Genomic DNA, 20,308 nt, shown 5'->3' with positions numbered 1-20,308 from the left:
AAATATTCTGTACTAGTCAGTATTGTTACCGGTTTCTCTGTTTTGGTTAAGTGTAGACTATAGTAAAGAATGTTAATGTTACTATCTGAACATGCTGCTTATGTACTGGTGATCTGTCAAAATTAGCTGATTTATTACTGGGGGGGGGGGGGGGGGGGTGTTCTGTGATGTGTGTTGTCTTGTTGGAATAACACTATTTATGAAGTTGCTTTTGGATAGCACTATGTGTATACATAGGAACTATTGATGGAGCTTGTGCACACTGGTTGTCTTTCACTGTTTGACATTCATGAATTGTATACATCATGTATATGAAACTAAAGACTTGGTTTTCTTTTGCTCTCTCCTTTAGAATGAAGACCATTCTCAGCAACCAGACTGTTGACATCCCTAGCAAGGGTGAGATTCTACCCTTAAATCAGCAATGTTTGTTCTTTGTTTTTTGGTTGTTTGTTTGTTTTTTTTTCTTTAAACTAGTGTATTCTGACTGGTTTATTTACCTCAACAGTTGAAATCTCCTTGAAGGGTCGCACAGTTACTGTGAAGGGACCTAGAGGAACCCTGCGGAAAAACTTCAACCACATCAATGTAGAACTGTGCTTGCTGGGCAAGAAAAAGAGGAGGGTAAGTGTTTGCACAGGGGTTTGCTGCTTTTAGAAACAGTCCCCATTTTTCCTTATGGTTTATTCTCTGGAACCATGTCTCACTGCAGTGTTGCTTGGTATTTTTATCTGCTAGGCATTCTTTATTTAAGATGTTTGGCTGCATTTGCTCAGCGAGAGAAAATCTGAAGGATATATCCACCGTTTGGCATCTCCTTAAGTATATATGTAATGGGCCTCAGTGCTGAGACACAGCAGGAGGCTTCTGACAAGAAGCAATTCCCTTATTGAATAAGGAGGGAATGAGTTTGTCCTAAAGTGTACCATCCTCTTTAAGCTAGTTATAAAATGTTGCACAAAATGAACCTGCCATATCTGTTCTATTATCCTTCTGGGCCAGTCTTCATGGTTTGTCGTTTTTTGCAGCTCCGCGTAGACAAATGGTGGGGTAACAGGAAGGAGCTGGCCACAGTGCGCACAATCTGCAGCCATGTACAGAACATGATCAAGGGAGTCACACTGGTAAGTGGAAACGGATCACCTCTGGTATGAGGCTTACAGTTGCTGAAGGTGCCACAATGATTTCACTCTAAAGAGCATTTTAAGAAAGCAAAACCTTTTTACATAAAGCTGAATAAGTCCGCCCAGCATGAATTACATAATGCATAACATCCTCTGTGACTAGAATGTGGAGGTATTAAACATATAAAACATCAATGTTTTTGGGTCAAACCATGTAAAGGGGGATATGTCTGTCTGACCTGAAACATCTGTGCTTTGTAAGATGCCTTCCCGAATTAAAGGCAATATATATATTTGGATTTGGTGCACAGTGTAAATTTCTGAAGTAATTGGTAGGAGGGCTGCTGTGTAAATCTTATGCTCACTGTCAATAGCAATGTTTATATTAGAAGTGTAGGTTGATTCAATACAGAAAACATTTTTTTGTTTGATATGGAGACACCATGGTTTTCTCCCTGATGTAACGTTCACCCCTTGTGATCATCTTTCATAGGGTTTTCGTTACAAGATGAGGTCTGTGTACGCTCACTTTCCCATCAACGTAGTTCTTCAGGAGACTGGGTCACTTGTGGAGATCAGGAACTTCTTGGGTGAAAAGTACATCCGCAGGGTGCGCATGAGAACAGGTATGTAAAGCGCTACATGTGTTCATGCTGGAGGCGATGTCCCAATGCAGCTGGACGCAATGGGGTAAATGGTCCAGGTTTGGAGTTTACTAAAGACATAATGGCTTAATGTCTGATGCTCAAACACGCTGAGATCCAATGTGTTTCATCGCCCTCCACTAAAAAGTACAATATTGCTGTAGATTAAAAAGCCTTGACTATTTGGCAGAAGTTGGTTTGATCTCAGTATGTGTTGTCAAGTAAAGCTGCCTCCGTGGATATCCATTCCTTGCATGTCTCATTCCTCTTGAGTGTGCTCACTCAAACCTGCTTGGTTCCCCTGAGTCTGTAGCCTGTGAGAACTCTAAATGTGAACAATCATGTGCATGAACACTTGCTTAAACTAGTGGAGTGTGTGGGTCTCTGTGGCTCTGTTTTGAGAAATCCACAATTCCGTGGGATTGTCCACTAATCATGAAATGCATCGCAAAAATTATAACTACCCTGGGGTACCAATTAAACATTAATCTTGGATGCTTGTGCTGCTGTGGTACAGCCTGGAATGTGACTGCTATATGTAGAAACTTGTCCAGCATTATGCTATCATCATCCGCTATGCTTCACTGTGGGCATATTTCGTTTGGCTATGGTTTCAGGTCTGGGGATAATACAAAGACAAGACTTTCTTGTAACTTCATATTGGCCAACACCTTACTTTTAAAAATTATTTAATCGTGAAGGTACTTTTACTGTTTAGAGCCTAGCCTCTGACTACTTACTATGTAGGTGGTGACGTAAAGTCCTCAACTGCTGCAAGCTTAACAGACCTGACTTCACTTCTCATTTGGTTGGATGAGTTAAATAAACTCACTCCTCATCAAGCCCAGTTTACTTAATTTAAAAATGTTGAGCTTCCTTAAGTTGGGTACACACTACAGAATTTTCCACCAACTTTTTATGCCGAGCGATTTTACATGCGATCGATCTTCCAATCGCTCGGTCCATGGACTGCATACACACTAGCCTTATTTAGGACGATAAAGGGAAGAGCGGACGTCCCTTTAGCGACTTTTTACAGCCATGTTGTCGTGAGCAATGACTAATTCCGTCGTGGATCGGTCAGAAGTTTATACACACTACACAACGGAAACGAGATTGGAACGAAAATATTAAACGGTACGACCAACCAAATGAGGCGACAATCGTCCATTTGGGCAGACTTTCGACCATCGTGTCACTGCACACACTGACCCGACTTTTGAACGAGCGGTCGTATGTCGGCTGATTGAGCCGATTATTGGATGAAAACTAGTGTGTACCCAGCTTTACAAAGTAGGAAATCTCCAGTCTGATCTAAACCATTCATCTCTTATCATTCTTCCCAACCTTACAGATTCTTATGCAGTGGTGTATATTGGGCTTGTCCATCGCTGAAAGTTGTATAAACCCAACCCAGGCATTGAAATGCTTACATTTATCAGTCATGACTATCTTTATATGATCTAATGTGAAAGTTACTGTAGTATTTAAACTAGCATGAGTCTGACTTATTTCAGGATTCATTCAAATCTTCCGGGTGGTGTCCGTGGTAATTTTTGTATAGACTATTTTCATAAGCAATAACTTGTGGGGTCTGAAATGAATCTTATTGATAGCAGGTATGATGTAAAATGCTAAGGTCACCCTTATAGGCCTGTGTGATTATCATCCAACCATACTGGCACCTGTGTAATATGGCAGCTTGGCCAAGATTCCAAAGTATCAATCCTTCATCATTCCCCTGGAATAATGTTTGGCATATAATCCGTGGTTATCACTCACAGAAGCTTAAATCGGATAATGCTATTTAGAGCACTCCTGCTTAATTTTAATGTGTGGCTAGGTGCTTGGCTTTTAAGAGTACCTTTTGTATACTTGCATAAATGGTTAAGGCAGACTGCTGAAATGGAATTGGATAAAAACTCTTTAGCTAAACGACCACACGGCTACTTAGGACGTTTCCTTGTCGTTTTCCCTAAACTAACGCTGTAGGGTTTGGACAATTTGTATGGCTGCTAACCTTTCAGTCGTCATTTCCTTACTGGGCAATAGTTCTTGACTTTAGTATTGTTTTGACTCCTTTATTATGGACAGAAGTCTTTCGACCATTTCATTTGTCTATACATATGTGAACATTGCAATTTTACACCCACTAAAGTGGCAAATTTGCATACCATGAAGATTCAGCTTTATAGTGCATTTTACTTTCTGTAAAACATAACTCTTGATTCTAGAGGTTCTCTTAATTGTTCATGTGTATGGCTCTTGGTGATCTTCCTTGAGAATGCCTTGTAAAATTGGTATAACCCCTATCTGTATTGCACTTAATAAATCTAGTGTCTCAATTCTTTGGAACTCAAAACATTGGTTTGATACAAAGCGTTAATAAAATGTTCCTGTCTTCGGTGCTATTTATGACCTGTATTGACATCCAAACATAACTTGCCCATTAAAATTGTAACCTGTATGAGGGTGGGAAAATAAAAACTTGTGTTTGTGGTACGCTATTAATACTGCTGTTACCCGGAGGTTTGTTAGCAAATTGTGTACAATATGTTGTATTTGTTTAAATGTATGTCAGACTTTTAAGTACACATTTCTTGGCATGCTTATGTTTAAAAACCTGTCACGTTTGACTTAAAGTGGTTTGTCATAGCACATAGTGTACGTAAAATCACTTCTTCTATGCTCCTTCCTCTAAGAAGAGGACATAGAGGAAAAAAGCCATACGTGCTAATGCAGCGTTTCGTGTCCTATATTGCGCACTACACTTGCTCCTAGCTGCTGTCCTACATCATTGCTCCTGTGCTTCATGAGCACAGAGATAAATGGTGGGTTTTTTTTTATTTATTTTTTGTACACATATAGTGCAGTAGGCACTAGGTAACATGGGTGTTGAGCTAAACGTGGCAGGTTCTCTGGAATAGGTTGTACTAGAAGCATGTCTTTTGTGCCCTTAGATAATGACTGGCTGGATGCAGTGATTGATCTGAATCTGTTGGTTCTCTAGGTGTTGTCTGCTCTTTGTCCCAAGCCCAGAAGGATGAGCTGATTCTTGAAGGGAATGACATTGAACTTGTGTCAAACTCAGGTATGTTATCCATGCTGTTTAGGCTTCTTTCTGGCAATGTGTGTGCTGGGATTGTCACATAGTACAAATTTGCGCTGAGGAAATAAAGTAAAAAAAAGGTCTTGCTAATTGCCCCATGTCGGTGCTTAGGTTGCTTACAACTTGTTCAATTATGTTTAAACACAATCTAACTCATCAGCAAAATGTCAGGTGTCCAGCTCCAAGAGTCCCCAAATCATGTATTTGGTCCACATAACATTAAAGTGCTTGATGAATGCAGTTCCTCTGTTGTCAGAGCAATTTCGTTGTTAAAGCACTGCATGCAGTATCTTATAATTGCTGGATAATCAGTTTTCCAAATCTCTGAACCCATCCTAAAAACAGGTTTGCCCAATCTGTAAAGGACAATGACATGTAAATGTTGCTGGTGTGTTTCACTGGCAAAATAAAGGTGCAATTGGCTTACACCATTCTGTAAGCTTTTATTTGCTATAATTTATTATACAGACAATTGTTTAGTTCATATAAGTGTTTTCCATGCAGTTATTGATGTGATGTTTCTTATTGGCTCTAGCTGCATTGATCCAGCAAGCCACCACAGTAAAGAATAAGGATATCAGGAAGTTCTTGGACGGTATCTATGTTTCTGAGAAGGGAACAGTTCAGCAGCAGGAACAGTAAAAGGTTGGTTAATTACTTGCTCCTTCATAGCACTTATTCAGTGCAGCTCAAGTGTCATTTTACCCATAAGTGTAACTGGTCAGATTCCTGGGCCCTGTTCTATTGTAGTTTCTACCACATATTTTTGATTTAAGCATAAGTTCACATGAAGCGGAGAGATGTCATGCAGCTTATGCCTACTGTAATTGCAACGACTGTCCTGGAAACTGCATTCAGGCTTGTGGCTCAACAGTGTGCAACTAATTGTAAAATTATTATTCTAATGTAGTGTAAATCATCCCACATTGATAAATGAAGTAATGTGGATAAATTTAGACTGTTTATTGTTTAGACTGTGCGGTACTCCAGTGTTATGAAGTCACTAACAAGTGTTTGTTTTCTCTTACAGCTGGTATTCAGAAGTTTCAAATCTGTGCTGCATCAAACAATAAAAGTCCATTTATCTAAATTGTTGGTCTGTTTCATTTGTTTTCGGATTGGTGCACTCTGTTGTACACTGTCTGCCATATCAGGAGATCTGCACCCACCACATTGTACGCTGACTGTATAGCTACTGAATTATATACATTTATCACTGAAAATTGCAGATGTCTGAATCTTTTATTTATTTTCTCCACTATTGCTCCCTTTAAGAAAATCTGCAGTGTTTTGTTTCCTGAAATATTCCTCTGCTTCAAAATAAAATGTGCCTCATGTGAGTTTGCTAACTTGTCTGAGTAGGTGCTCGCAGCAGAAGTCCTTCCCCTGTATTAGCTTGTTGTTAAGTACCTACATCTGTGGGGAGTAATCAGGAGATAGCCCAAGAGGCATCTGCTATGCGGCAATAAGTATTACAAAATACACTTACTCCTCAGTTGTATGAGAACTTACTTATATAACACGTTCATCTATTGCAAGTGGATGGTAAACCCAGCTCCGAACAAAGACCATTTATTCTGTGCAAGACAACAGTGTTAGGTGTGAGGGGCCATTTCCATGTTACAGAGCAGCTGGTAAATGCTGGGCATAATTCAGTATTAACAGGCAGTTAAACCAATATGTTCTGGTGAAGTCCAGACTAATCCATCCTAATCTATATTTGTACTTTTAGTAAAGGATTCATGTTAAACTTGAAACAAAGTATGCAGTAAAGATCTATAAGAATATTGCAGCATTAGCCACAAAGTTACTGTGTTTTGTGTATAGTTCTCCATGAATTACCACTTTGACCTCTTATTACAGGCCCTGTCCTGGACCTTATTTGCTTCCTTCCTGTCTTCCCTTTGAGCTGTGGTTAAAGTTGAACACTAGTTTGTGCTGTTTCTCAGCGATCTGGTGTATTGGTTGAGATACCAATGTCCTTAACTTGCTGTCCTTTCAATCATGGATAATTACACTGTGTATATACTTTATTGTAATAGGGCACACCATGCAGCTAAATAGCAAAAAAAACTGTATATAGCAGAGATATCTCCAACATACATACTCCCCATGTCCATAGTATGGAACAGCTGCATGTATAATTGTTTTTTCTTTTCTTAGCAACAAATTGATTACATAAATCAAAATAGTTGTGAAAGCATTATAATTGGTGATAGTGTTTTAAACAGACTTTTTATATATTACAATCTGCTTGCTGCCATTTCTTTTACTCATAGTGAGGTGGGAGGACAAGGTTATATCTGACGGTGCAGCTTACATAGGTGAGTTGTATTGGTACCAAGGTTCCCAGGTCTTTAATTGTGATATTCAACAAATCAGAAATGTATTCCATAGATAACACTAAATATCACAAATGTTGGTTTGAGTAGTGAGGCTAAATGTGAATTTTAGCTGGGACCATGTGTCCTCTCAAATCTATGTGTTCTTTCAAATGACAACATTGCTAGATAGCTTCACCTTTTAGCAATCCATTCCTTAAGATCCTATGCCTTTTTGTGATACTCATGAGAGGACGATTCGGAGGTAGTGTGATATATTTAAAGATATACCTATTCTGTAGGATGGAAAAGTACTGTGATCAAAAATTGTGATAATTTTCTAAGCCTGATTGTTTGGCTTTGTATAAAACTGCTTATCTGTATGTATTGAAAATGTGTTCTGGAGATTTGTAATGGAAAATCTCCTAAGATAAAATAGATCATTACTTTGCTGGACTATGGTAGTGCAAATTTTGTTAAATTGAATGGAAATTAGTTTCATGTCTGGTGCTCAGGCCTGATCCCACTATACACTGTTCTGTTCTTGTCAATCATATGCTGTCTGGTTGTGTCAAGTAATGTGCCTCAAGTCATTGTACTGCTCTGTGCCCAGCATAACATCTCATATCTACCACTGTTCTATTCCTAACATACTGCTTGTTCCTAATAAGGTCCTGCCATCTACAGCCTGTACCAAATATAGCCTAATGTCCACAAGCTTTCCTACCTTAATGCCCTTTTTCTCTGGTGGCAGTTAGTGGTCTCCACTTTAGTAGGGGTGAGAGCCCTGCTAGTATGGAAAGTCAGTGGAGACAAAACTGTTTCATCTTATAAAATTATTGGCACTCTTCTCTAATAGAAATCAGTTTCACCATGACATTAACTAGTCTCCCTCTACCTCTTAAACTGATCCCAGTGTTTTCCTGCACTGTGCCTGGAAGTACCTCCCCTAGCATCCTATGGGAGACGCTGGAAACACAATGGGGTATAGATGTGGTCAGAGGAGCGCTGGCACTTTAAGAAAATCTTAAATGGATGCGTGCCTCCATGGATTAGGAGAAGGGTTTTGCATAAATACCAAAATCCCATTTTTTTTTTTTTTTTTTTTTTTGTTGGGACATTACTGCGTTCTGCATAATTGATCCCATGCCTGCATTTAAATAAATGTTAGATGCCATATCCCAAGAATGAGTGGTGACCATACACATCCTGGAATAAGAGGGCAGCAGAGATTAACAGCTGTGTTTCTGGAAAGTGGTATTTTCTGCAAGCCATACATTGCTACCTCTGTATCATGCCAACTTACAACACAGACCACAATTGGCATTTTAGTGAGGGTAGTGGTTTAACAAGAGTGAAATATTGTACATCCTCCTTTTATAACATACTATATGGTACTTTCAGTACAAAAGTGATTAACGAATTGTGTTCTCATACTCGTTAAAGCATCGCCTGTCTTATAGCCACATTTGGCCTGTTAGATTGGTGTTCTAAAGAAAGGTCATTGTATAATGGAATTTATACATTTCAGTGGACTTTTGTGCATAAAATACACCTGATAGTAAGGGGCTATTGTACTTTAATTCTGAATTTTGTACAAGATTATTTGGTTAATGTTTTAATTAAAAATACGTAACCACGTTCATTGCCCTCTTCTTTGTGCTGGTTAAATAGTTATGAAGGAATCCTTTATAATATGCTTGCGTAAACAATTAGCCAAAAGCTGCTCGGCACCGTTAATAACATTCTGAATAAATCTATTAATACAAATACTTCTGAACATTTAGTACCTTTAAATTACGTTGCTAAGTAAGTACAATGTTCTCAGGTCTTATGTACTTCAGAGAACATTCCCTACAGGGATTAAGAAATTGATTTTTATTTAGCAATGCTGGTATTGCATTAGATTACTCGTGTCCTGCAGCTTGAGCGTAGCAAGAGATGAAAAATGACGTCCGTTGGTCCTGCTATTAAATCAATGCATGTACTCTAGTTACATGAAAATGTCATTTTAAATATGCTGACACACTGCATCCATGTTGGTTCAGTCACCTGTTTGTCATGCGGCTGCACGGTGGCTAAGTGGTTAGAACTTCTGCCTCACAGCACTGGGGTCATGAGTTCAATTCCCGACCATGTCCTTATCTGTGTGGAGTTTGCATGTTCTCCCCGTGTTTGCGTGGGTTCCCTCTGGGTGCTCCGGTTTCCTCTCACACTCCAAAAAAAGTTAATTGGCTGTTATCAAAATTGACCCTAGTCTCTGTCTGTGTGTGTGTATGTTAGTGAATTTAGACTGTAAGCTCCAATGGGGCAGGGACTGATGTGAGAGTGCTCTATACAGTGCTGCGGAATCAGTGTAAAGTCTGATAGTCCAGGTTAGGAGCTGCCAGTCAAAGCAGTATGCTGCAGGCAGATCGTGACAATGACCCTCAGCCTTTTCATCAACCATTTCCCCAGCCAATTCATCAGTCCCCTCAGCCAATTTATTAATCCACCCTAACCAATTCATCAGCCCCCAGACAATTAATTAACCCTTTCCCCCAGCCAATTTATCACCCTCCTCCAGCCATCTAGCAGTGGCCATTTTATCACTCTCCCTCCCCCAGTCATCTTTCCCCCTTCACAGCCAATGTATCACCCCCTCCACACCTCATTTAAGAAACAGCACTGGGTCTCTTCTGGTCCTCTTCTCTCCAGGGTCCGGCACTACTACCTTCTTAACAGGCAGCCATCACCATATGTGATGTGGGCAAAGCCTGGTTACGTGAGATGTGATAGTCTCACAAGTCCAAACTAAGTGTACTGCAGCTGTACTGACCGGGCATCTAATTGTATCAGATTTGCTGTTAGCTGCCTGCCGCAGCCTCTTTGCATATCCTCACACTTGGGGCCGCCGCGATCACTGCGAAGGAAGCTGATAACCAACATGACATGTAGAAAAAAACACTCAAAAAATAAATGAATAATGTTAAACTGTGCCCCCCCCCCCCCCCCCCCCCCCCCACACACACACACACACACACACACACACACACACACACACACACACACACACACACACACCAGGACCCAGAGTCCCAGCTGATCTGCCTATTGGTTGATCAGGCCCTACCCCAGTCATTGCCCCAACACAGTCAATGTGCCTGCTGTAATTCCCCCCCCCCCCCCCCCCCCCTGATATTTAAGAAACAGCACTTTGCTCTCTTCTGGTCCTCTTCTCTCCAGGCTCCATTTTACTTTCTTCTTGACATGCAGCCGACACTTTATGCGATGCTGTAAGTTGCCCTGTCAGTGCAGGTGTGGTCTGTGTGCAGTCTGGTGATATAATAATCTAATAATTATGGTCAATGTATTACACACTTGTTCTGTGAGTCCATACCCATAGAGGGTGCTATTTTTCCTTTTCACTGCCTGAGTCAATACAGTAATGCTTATGTTTTCCATTTACTTCTATCAAACTGCAGATCTAACTAGACCACACAACCAAGCTTCCTGCACAGGTTAATATGCTGTTCAGACAACTTTATTTATTTTTTCTTCATTGTGGGCTCTCTGGTTTAACCATGTTAGTTTTCCATTTAACATATCCAGCACAGAGTTACTCAGAATGTCGAGGTCTTACAACAACTTACAAATTGAGACCATGAGCATATTATCACTTTAGCAGCTTTGGCAACCACTTTTATATATCACCTCTCCAAACGATTGCCACATGGCTGGTATTTTACTGGCTGGCCCTGTGAACACATAACTCTGAGCCAATGTTATTAATAGGATAGAAACATAATGAAAATAGAAAATCTGATATTTTCTCCAGAAAAGGTTGCATCCTTACCTACCAATGACATTTGCAGTTATGTACACTACAGCAGGCTTTGTGTGTGTTTCTCACATTTAATTATGACCAATCACCAGTGTGATTTGGTTTCCGCTGAAGCAACAGTAAATGAATACAAATTTGTCTCCTCCATTGTTCACTGTGTTTACCCAGTTTGCTGTTACAGTACTTTCGCTATGTTGCATCTTTCCAAATCGACACTCGCAGTGGTAGATTTTGCATTTAGATAATTGGGGACATTATTATAAATATCACTTGGGATCAGGTTATTTTTTTTTAAAATTTTGTCTGCATATTTTTTGGTAGGTGATATGATGGATTTCATATATGGTGTTATTGCACTATGGTATATATCAGTCATGGGTAAACTGAAATACCACTAGGGCCATGTGTTTGGTACTCTCCTTCAAAAGAGATGCACATTGGCCTTAGTCACAGTAATAATTTAAAACAATACATTTAATCAAAGATGGAGACCCCCACTCCCCACAAAACACCATGACATCTCAGCAGTTCTTATAGTCTTTATATACTGACCCTATTTGTGGTTATTGACAAATGCAAAGTTATAAGTTCAACCAATGAGCAACTCTTAGAAGGGGTGAGTAACCAATGCCGGTGGCCTACAGGGGAACTTCATTTTCAGATAAAGGTAGTTTATTTTGGTTGTGTTGGCCACATGTGCGGGGAGCCTGACATTTGGCCCTACCACTGGCTTGTTAGTGCAAGAATGCAGGAGATTACTTAAAAATATACATAAGACACATAGGGGCATATTCAATTGTCGGCGGGATCACCGAAAATCCTGCGGTCCACGCACGATTACCGTTATTACGGTAATCATGCGCGGAAAAGCAGTTAATACGGTAATTTACTCGCTGGATTTCCGCAGCTCCCTGAGCCGTGAGCTGAAATCCAGCTACATTTTACCGTATTAACTTTAATAGTTCTTATGCCGCGGAACTTTTTAAGAATTAAATATGCCCCATAGTTGTTCATAAGCAATACATAACTTATTCTCGTAGTAGGATTAGCATGAAGCTCACCGCATACTTTTATCAAGAAACCTAGAGCAAATAAGTGATCCAATAATTAAGTACTACACTTAATTATTTGGTTAATTTGAGACATACACAATTTCTGTGTTTAGAGTGCTGAATAGTTCTTTATGTTTATAAATGTAACGATGGGGGGGGGATTCAATTCTGCATGAGGTTCCATAGGAGCCATGCTGCGCACATTTCCGGGTACCCAAACATCACTAATTTTCTATTCGCAGTTCTTTGAGGTGCAAGAAAATTCAGGGATGCTCTCTGTGGTGTACATCGCACAAGCCTCCAATGGGACATGGAGTAGAATTGAATCTCCCCTATGAATTTGTTAGATAAATATCAGGATAATAGTAAATTATATTGAATTCTGAACCCAACTTTAAAGGGACTCTATCATGAAAACATTTAAATATAGGACTATGGGTCATATTCACTAAACTACTGATTTAAAAAAGTGGAGATGTTGCCTATAGCAACCAATCAGATTCTAGCTGTCATTTATTTAGTGCATTCTACAAAATGACAGCTAGAATCTGATTGGTTGCTATAAACAACATCTCCACTTTTTCAAACCTGCAGTTTAATAAATATACCTCAATATCTATTACCAATATTAGGGAAAAAATGTCTAGTAGATATTTTTCTCTCTGTTTCGTTGATTTGGAAATAATGAGAGACTGATGCAGAGTTGGCCGCAAAAAGGGAGTAAATTAATCTTAAAAATAAAGCATGGAAAAGGAGCGTATTTCTGCACATGTACAGAGCCATACGCATCTTGTGATGCGTCCACGTCTGCATCAGCAGCTTATGCGCCTGGTTTACAATCTGTAATCATCAGTGTGAAAGCTATATACACCTGTTAGAGGTTGTGTCTGTTTCTGCAGACCTGCGTCAGCCACATTTGTGTAAGAACGCTTTTATTGTATCCAGTCAATGTTAGAGAGCGCTTCCCTCCCATGTCCTGTGTCTCCAGATGCAGGCAGGCATAAGTGCCAGAACCGCACAAGTCTGCATAGGTGCATATGCTTATCATAGCGATAGGAAATCTATTTTAACCCCAATTCAAGAAGAACATTTTGCTGGGTAGCTAAGTGATACTCAGCTCCCAGCGGTAAGAACATCCTTACTGCTTTGCCATCCAGTCCAGGGTACCTCTGTGAATGCATGATACGGCATTGCCAGTTCACACATGCAAATTTGCAAATTGGACTTGGGCTATCCCCTGTCATTAAAAAAATATTATACAGTATATTAATATCTTTGCTTAAGGAAAAATGCTTCAACTAATAAAGCTATTTTTCTAGTACTGACCCCAAGCCTATCACCATCGTAGATATGATGTGGTATTCAATTAGATCAATCTTGTCATTTTCATTCAAATCAGAACTGTATAGCAGAACAGAGACATGAACGAGCGCTACTGAGGGTGACACGGGGGCTTTCACACCTGCGCCTGACGATATCTGTGTCTCTCCTATTCGCTTTTCCTCAAGCACCACACAAGGATGACTGATTGTGGGAAGATTCATTACAGCACAATGTGTCTCAGGAATGTCCATGGAGACATATCACGCCAATGTTCTGACTGGAATCTCCGCTCATTTTTACTCACACCTCATAGAGGTGTGTGAACAAATGAGCAGAGATTCTGTACTGTAATGGCCGGCAACGTGCACAGTCGGGCATTGCCGTGATGTTTGGCAGCATATCGCCGGCAATTGAATTTCGCCCCATTGCCTACAGCCTTTACCATGGGAATAAGCAAAGATTAAAACCTTACTACATTTTTCTTTCCTGTTTTATTTTTACTTTGGGGAACAACCATTCTCTTATATTTTAAAATAAATTTCAGTTTATACCTTTTCTTTATCACAGTTTTGCACCCCCAAAAGTATTGGCGCCGTCCCCAAAAACATTACGCCCTAGGCTGTAAATTGCTCAGCCTATCATCAGGCCCCGGCAACGGGAGAAAAACATGCTGACAATCGAACATGTATTAATTTTTTCCCTGAAACCTGCAAACCATGATTTTCCTGCACTTTTACCTCACCCTAATTTATTCTGCCAACACAGAACGTGTGAACAGTGGGGGCATTGAGGCAAACAAAATCAACCTTATGCATCATGCGCAACTTGGAGCTTGGTTTTCTCCTGTCACAGTCCGTGTGGAATATGGTGTGTGCAAATTTGGAAATCTCTTCTGTAAATGAGCCCCTTTCTGTCTTTTTTTTTTTTGTTGCAAATATCCACAGCTAGCCCTCCGTTTGTGTGGTAGGTGGTGGTGGTGTATTTCTCAATTACCCCTACTTCTGTAGTGTCCTTGGATCAATCACCTGCCTGTTGCTCAGTCTCTCTGACCTCTAACCTCACCCTCCTTTAGGTGGACAGCAATAAGGTGACTTTGACATGCAGGTTTAATAACAACAAGGTTTAAATGTAGGTACATCAGGTGTAGTGGTGTACAGTGACCAACGTTGGAATGAATGACTGCCAGACCATTCCATTCCATTAAAAGAAATTAGATTATTATAGATTAGAATGTAGATTATACCATCCTGCTTTGCTCTTGAGCACAGTTCATTTGACATAAGTGCTGACACTCTTACGTAGTAGGACTTTCTCTCAATCTCTATCATTCCTCTGCCTGTACCCAACTGCAGTCACATCAGTATGTCTCTAGGTACAAATTCATCTCATTCTGCTCCCAGCTACACTAAGGGTACTAGCAATTGCAGCCTGAAACCTCCCATATGCCTCTGTAAGCGGTCACCCATGCCCTCACCACTTAACTCAAGTAGAGGACAGGTTTGCATCATCCTGCCCTGCCTGCCTGCGCACCCAACCTTAGCGCTCTTGATTCTCTGGGGCGTCACCGGCACCTCTCTGTATTCCTCCCTCTCAGAACTCAGATCTACTTGAGTAATATTAGCATCCCAGTAATCCAAATTCAAGTTCACAGCAGTCGGGGTCACTCAACATCACTCAACAGTTAAGAGTCGAAGGAGTATAAATTATACTTATACTAGAAGCTGGAGCTTAGACTAAAACCAAAGCCTAGGTACTAAGTCACTTATTACACACTTTTCACACGACCACCTTAAGCACCATACCCATCAGAAGAGATGTGACTTTCAATCACTCGCTCCTCTGGGGTGTTACACACAAAAATGCTATCAGCTATATGCTTGTAAAGGTTATAATTAACTTATGTCACCTCTATCTATGTTGTCTGTTTTGTTTGATATTGAATTATAGTTTTATGTTTTGCTCTCTCTCCCTTTTTTCTTTTCTTTACTGTTTTAAGCTTTAAAAATAAAAAGATGAGAATAGTAACATCTCGTTCACCAATAAAAATTCTCTGGTCTCGTTTTTGGACACCGTAGGATCCATGGCCTGGGCAATTACCTACAGACAAATGGGTCTGCCACCTTACAAAGGTTTTCAGAACTCAGAAACATCCGTTAGACCTAGCTAGAAAACAATTACATTTAATGCAATCACTTGTTTATGGTGGAGAACTATCTACAGGGCATATCACAAGCATATTAGTAACACTTATTAGAACTATCATTCTTCAGATTAAAGGCAATTTTTACACATATACCATATGCAGTGTTTTTCCATTACATGTCCCGGCCACATATCCTGTTTCTATGGTATCAGGATTAGAAGGTGACACAGTGAGATGGCAAGGTGAGCTGCAGGTCAGGTAATAGAGTGTACATTCTGCTGGGAGCATAGCAACCGTGTGTTAGGATCATGGAAAGAGGAAGTTGTGTAAAAACTTTAATTGGCAATAAAATCCTAGGGGGGAGTTAGTCATTTACAATAATTGGTCATTTCCTGGCATAGCCCCATATGGTAGGTTAGCGCACAATATAATGATTTTTGTAGCAGCGTAATTTCTCTAAACCAAATGGGAAGATGCTGATATAGTAATTACTTCTGCATTATTAGAAAAATTGACTGAAAAGACATTAGTCTTACTGTAGATAGGTGCCAGTTTAGCTGGGTAAGCACTAGTTATACGTGGCTGAGTGCCACCCAATTTTGGTTTTACTAAGAACATAGTCTCCTAACGTGGAGTAGTGTAGGGTCTGAAGCCTGACTGTGATTATTTCAGCAATAACTCAGAGCAATGGGTGGCTGTGTTAAGACTCCCCAATTGGGGTCTGAAAGTTAAGCAGCGGTAATTACATCAAGCTGCCAGAGGAGATTTTATCTTACAAACGAGGTAGTGTGCACCTGGAATGGACAGTGTAAAGTAAATGGTCATTTGATAGTTCATAAGACTACCCTTGCACTCATTAGTGTGTGCTAGTTTATTACTGTGTTTATTTGTGCTTTATAATTTTTCCCTCTGTACCCTATACTAATTAGAGAATTAGTGAATAACCTGCAATATATATAGCTAACAAAGTCTTGCGCTCGATTTAGAAGGAGCAAACCTAGCCCCAACTAAAATATTCCTATGTGATAAATGATTTATTAACATTTATTTATATAGCGCCACCATATTCCTGAAGTGCTTTACAATTGGGAAGAAACAAAGTTATAAAATAGGACTGGGTATTAAAAGACAGACAGGTGCACCCTGTAGACAAGCTTACAATCTACATAAATAACCCAAAACTGGCGTAAAAACACCAAACCTTTCCCTAACATCTATCCAAAGTGAAACCCTATTCTTGTTCCTAATAAAAGAAGAGAGAGTTAAAAATCAGGATTTATTTTAAAGACTGCAATCCAGCACACATGGCATACAGGCAGGGCTGGTTCTAGGGCCAGATTATCTAATAGGCTGACAAGGCTGCAGCCCAGGGTTACAGGCTTTTGGGGAGAATAACATTTTGAGGGTTGCAAAATTGTGACAGGAAGAGGTATAAACTGAAATTCATTTTAAAATATAAGAGAATAGTTGTGCTCCAAAGTAAAAAACAAATAAACATGAAAACATAAATGTGGTGTTACAGATCGCCACGGCTCGCCTCCTCCATTGGCGTCCCGGCTCGCCACCTCCATCGGTGTCCTGGCTGCCATGGCAACATCCGGGACATCACTTCCGGTTTCCGGTGGCCCAACCGTCTCCATGGTAACGGTAGGGACACTTTCTAAAGCAGCGCCGCGTCCTGGCAATGCTGACAGCTGGGTGTGTGCGCATACTGATAAACAGCCTGCGGGCTAATTAATCCAGTAATTAATTTGTTAGGCAGCCCTATGGGGATACTTGTTGGGCAGGGCTCTGATTGGCTGCCTTCTGTATTTAAGGCAGGGAGGGCTTAGCCTCTCTGCTGGTTATAGCGTTTCCAGTCCTGTTGCTGACCTGCTGTTAGTGTTAGATTCCTGACTGCCTAATCTTCCATTGTGACCTTTGCCTGTTCCTTGGACTTTGCCTGTGACCCTGACCTTTTGGCTTGTATTCTGGACTTTGCCTGTTACCCTGACCTCTGCCTGGATATCGATTTGCCTGTCTGCTACGGACCTCTGACCTCGGCCTGCCACTGTCTGGGCTAGCGCCTCCGGTTCCATCTGCGCTACGGCCATCATTGATGAGCTTTAACTACTCTGAGCTTAAGACTTGGGGGCAACTGAGTACATGTGAGCACATAAAGCTCTACGGGAAAGGTGGCTGCTAAAGGTGAAGACCTCTACTCTAGCCGTTCTGAAAGCTCATTTTGGTGGTCGTGAGCTCTAACATGTGGTAAGGTTTTATAAAATGCGTAATGGCTGAAATCGCTCACTGCACTTAAAACTCTTAATAACTTTTTTAACTTCTATGAATAATTGACACGAGACATAATTGTGGCAATAATAATAGGAGTTTATTTTGCAAGCCAATCTGGTGATGGAGAAAAGAGCAGTCAGTACGACATACTCTAGGCAACTAGGATATCCCAGAATTTAACCATGGGACATCCGCAAACAGGGGTGGTTAACGAAACAGCACCCTGGGCGCACATATATACCTTACTGGGACACTCAATCCCAGGCACTCCATGAACCCGCAACTCTCCTGGGCTGAATGGAGTGCAACCACAAGCAGACCCAAAGGGGCGGTACTTGCACCAAGACCATAGCGAGATCAGCATGCCCATTACCGTAATGCGCGGTCCAACTACTGGCCGTCGACTTCACTGCATCCAGGACCTCCACCATCTCAATGCCAGAATACAGCCCGAAAGAACAGCCCGACAAGCCATAGCAGGCACGGAGGTCCATTCAAACCAGGGAGGGTGGACGGTCAACATCTTGAATGATTTTTACTCTCCACCCATCACTTTTAAAGACTAGCCCTTAGCCCTCCCCTATGACATCAGATGGACCTATACATCCCCCAGTTAAACTTTTGGCCTTCGAGGGATAAATTTAGTTATATGAAGGGCAGCATGGTGGCTAAGTGGTTAGCACTTCTGCCTTACAGCAATTCCCAACCATAGCCTTACCAGTGAGGAGTTTGTATGTTCTCCCCGTGTTTGCGTGGGTTTCCTCCGGGTGCTCCGGTTTCCTCCCACACTCTAAAAACATACTGGTAGGTTAATTGGCTGCTAACAAATTGACCTTAGACTGTGTGTGTGTGTGTTTGGTAGGGAATTTAGACTGTAAGCCCCAATGGGGCAGGGACTGATGTGAGTGAGTTCTCTGTACAGCGCTGCGGAATTAGTGGCGCTATATAAATAAATGGTGATGATGATGATGATGATATGACACAGCCTCAGCTTTTAATTTGCTTCATGCTTATTTGGGCCCTCAGTTCTAAATCTTGAAGTATTCTCACTGTAAAGGCTGAAGACAATGAGTTATCCTCAGGCAGGCTATTGAGGATAAGCGAGTAGGAGATAAAAGGATGGTGACAGGCGGAGACCTACAGCCCCCACCGGCGCCACCTTCACATCTCATCTTCACCCTCAGTAGCGCTTGTGCGTACCTCTGTTCCGCTATACAGTCCGATTTTAATGAAAATAAATTGGGTGACAAAGCTTGCCGTGACCATTTTAAGAAGTGAAGAGCTCAATGGAAACACACCAATAATTGTTTGCTTAGCAACTTAAGTCTAGTATGATCTGATCGCAAGAAACATGGAGAGAGAGTGGCAGCTAGAGAGCTGTGGGCCCCAGTGCAGGGAAGTGGGGTGGAAGGAACCGGGGCCCACAGCTTGCTTGTTCCTGTGCAGTGGGCCCCATTATATCCATGGGCCCCAGTGCACCGCACCTGCTGCACCAATGGTAGTTCCACCACTGCCCCTTTGTCCATAGCCTGCTGCCAGGAGGGGCCAAGCTACATCTTGACTGAGAGAATATGAGTGAAATGGGACAAATGTGAGGGAGAAATGACCACAGAGTTTGGCTGTATGACAGAGAGACATCCTACTGGGAGCAAAGAGGTAGCAAACAATGCATGAGCGTGGACCCTCTGGTCACTTGGGCCCACAACCAAGAGCTAGCCAGGGCAGAGAAAGCGCAGGTGATGAGGTGCATTACCTAACCGTACCTCTCCCTTTCTTTCTTTGGATGCCACCAAAACCATTATGCATGCACTCATCATTTCCCACCTCGATTACTGTAACCTTCTCACCGGCCTCCCCCACTCCCAACTCGCCCCCCTTCGCTCTATTCTCAATGCGGCTGCAAGACTTATCTTTCTTTCACACCGCTCCTCCTCTGCCTCCCCTCTTTGCCTTGCCTTACATTGGCTCCCTTTCCCCTACAGAATCCTCTTTAAACTCCTAACTCTCCCCTACAAGGCCCTCTCCCATTCCACTGCCACTTATATCTTCAACCTCCTCTCCATTCATACTCCCACCCCTTCCCTGCTCTCAACCAATGACCGTTGTCTCTCCTCTGCACTGATCACCTCATCCCTCACCAGAATTCAAGATTTCTCCCATGCTGCCCCCTCCACTGTAATGACCTCCCTCACTCCATCCGTCTGTCCCCTAATCTGAACACTTTGAAACAGGCTCTCAAAACCCATCTGTTTCTTAAAGCCTTCCAGCCATCCACCTTACCTTCTCCATCCTTGTTCTCCACAGCTTCCCTGTTTGTGCTCCTAGTGCGCTTGCTCCCCTCCACTGACTCCCTTGTGCCTGCTGTCTGTTTCTCCTCCCTTTACAATATAAGCTCTTACGAGCATGGCCCTCTTGTCTCAATACCATTTCTTCTTCTCCAATGTCACTGTACTTGTTACCTGCTTTGCTTGGAGCTTTTGGAGTCTTGATTTTAC

At 41.5% G+C, this 20,308-nt stretch overlaps 1 protein-coding gene across 1 annotated transcript; it reads left to right on the top strand.

The window, feature by feature from the left end:
• The first annotated feature begins 294 nt into the window (after positions 1 to 294).
• RPL9 (ribosomal protein L9) lies at positions 295 to 5,967 on the top strand. The gene is made up of 7 exons (XM_075194798.1): positions 295 to 399; positions 509 to 624; positions 1,029 to 1,124; positions 1,618 to 1,750; positions 4,779 to 4,859; positions 5,413 to 5,522; positions 5,908 to 5,967. The coding sequence occupies exons 1-6, from the start codon at positions 306 to 308 to the stop codon at positions 5,517 to 5,519; spliced, it is 627 nt and encodes a 208-aa protein (XP_075050899.1). The 5' UTR covers positions 295 to 305; the 3' UTR covers positions 5,520 to 5,522; positions 5,908 to 5,967.
• The last annotated feature ends 14,341 nt before the right edge of the window (positions 5,968 to 20,308 follow it).

The sequence above is a fragment of the Mixophyes fleayi genome, chromosome 1, assembly GCF_038048845.1.
Source record: "Mixophyes fleayi isolate aMixFle1 chromosome 1, aMixFle1.hap1, whole genome shotgun sequence".
Classification (NCBI taxonomy): Eukaryota; Metazoa; Chordata; class Amphibia; order Anura; family Limnodynastidae; genus Mixophyes; species Mixophyes fleayi.
This window is presented reverse-complemented; position numbering and strand designations above follow the sequence as displayed.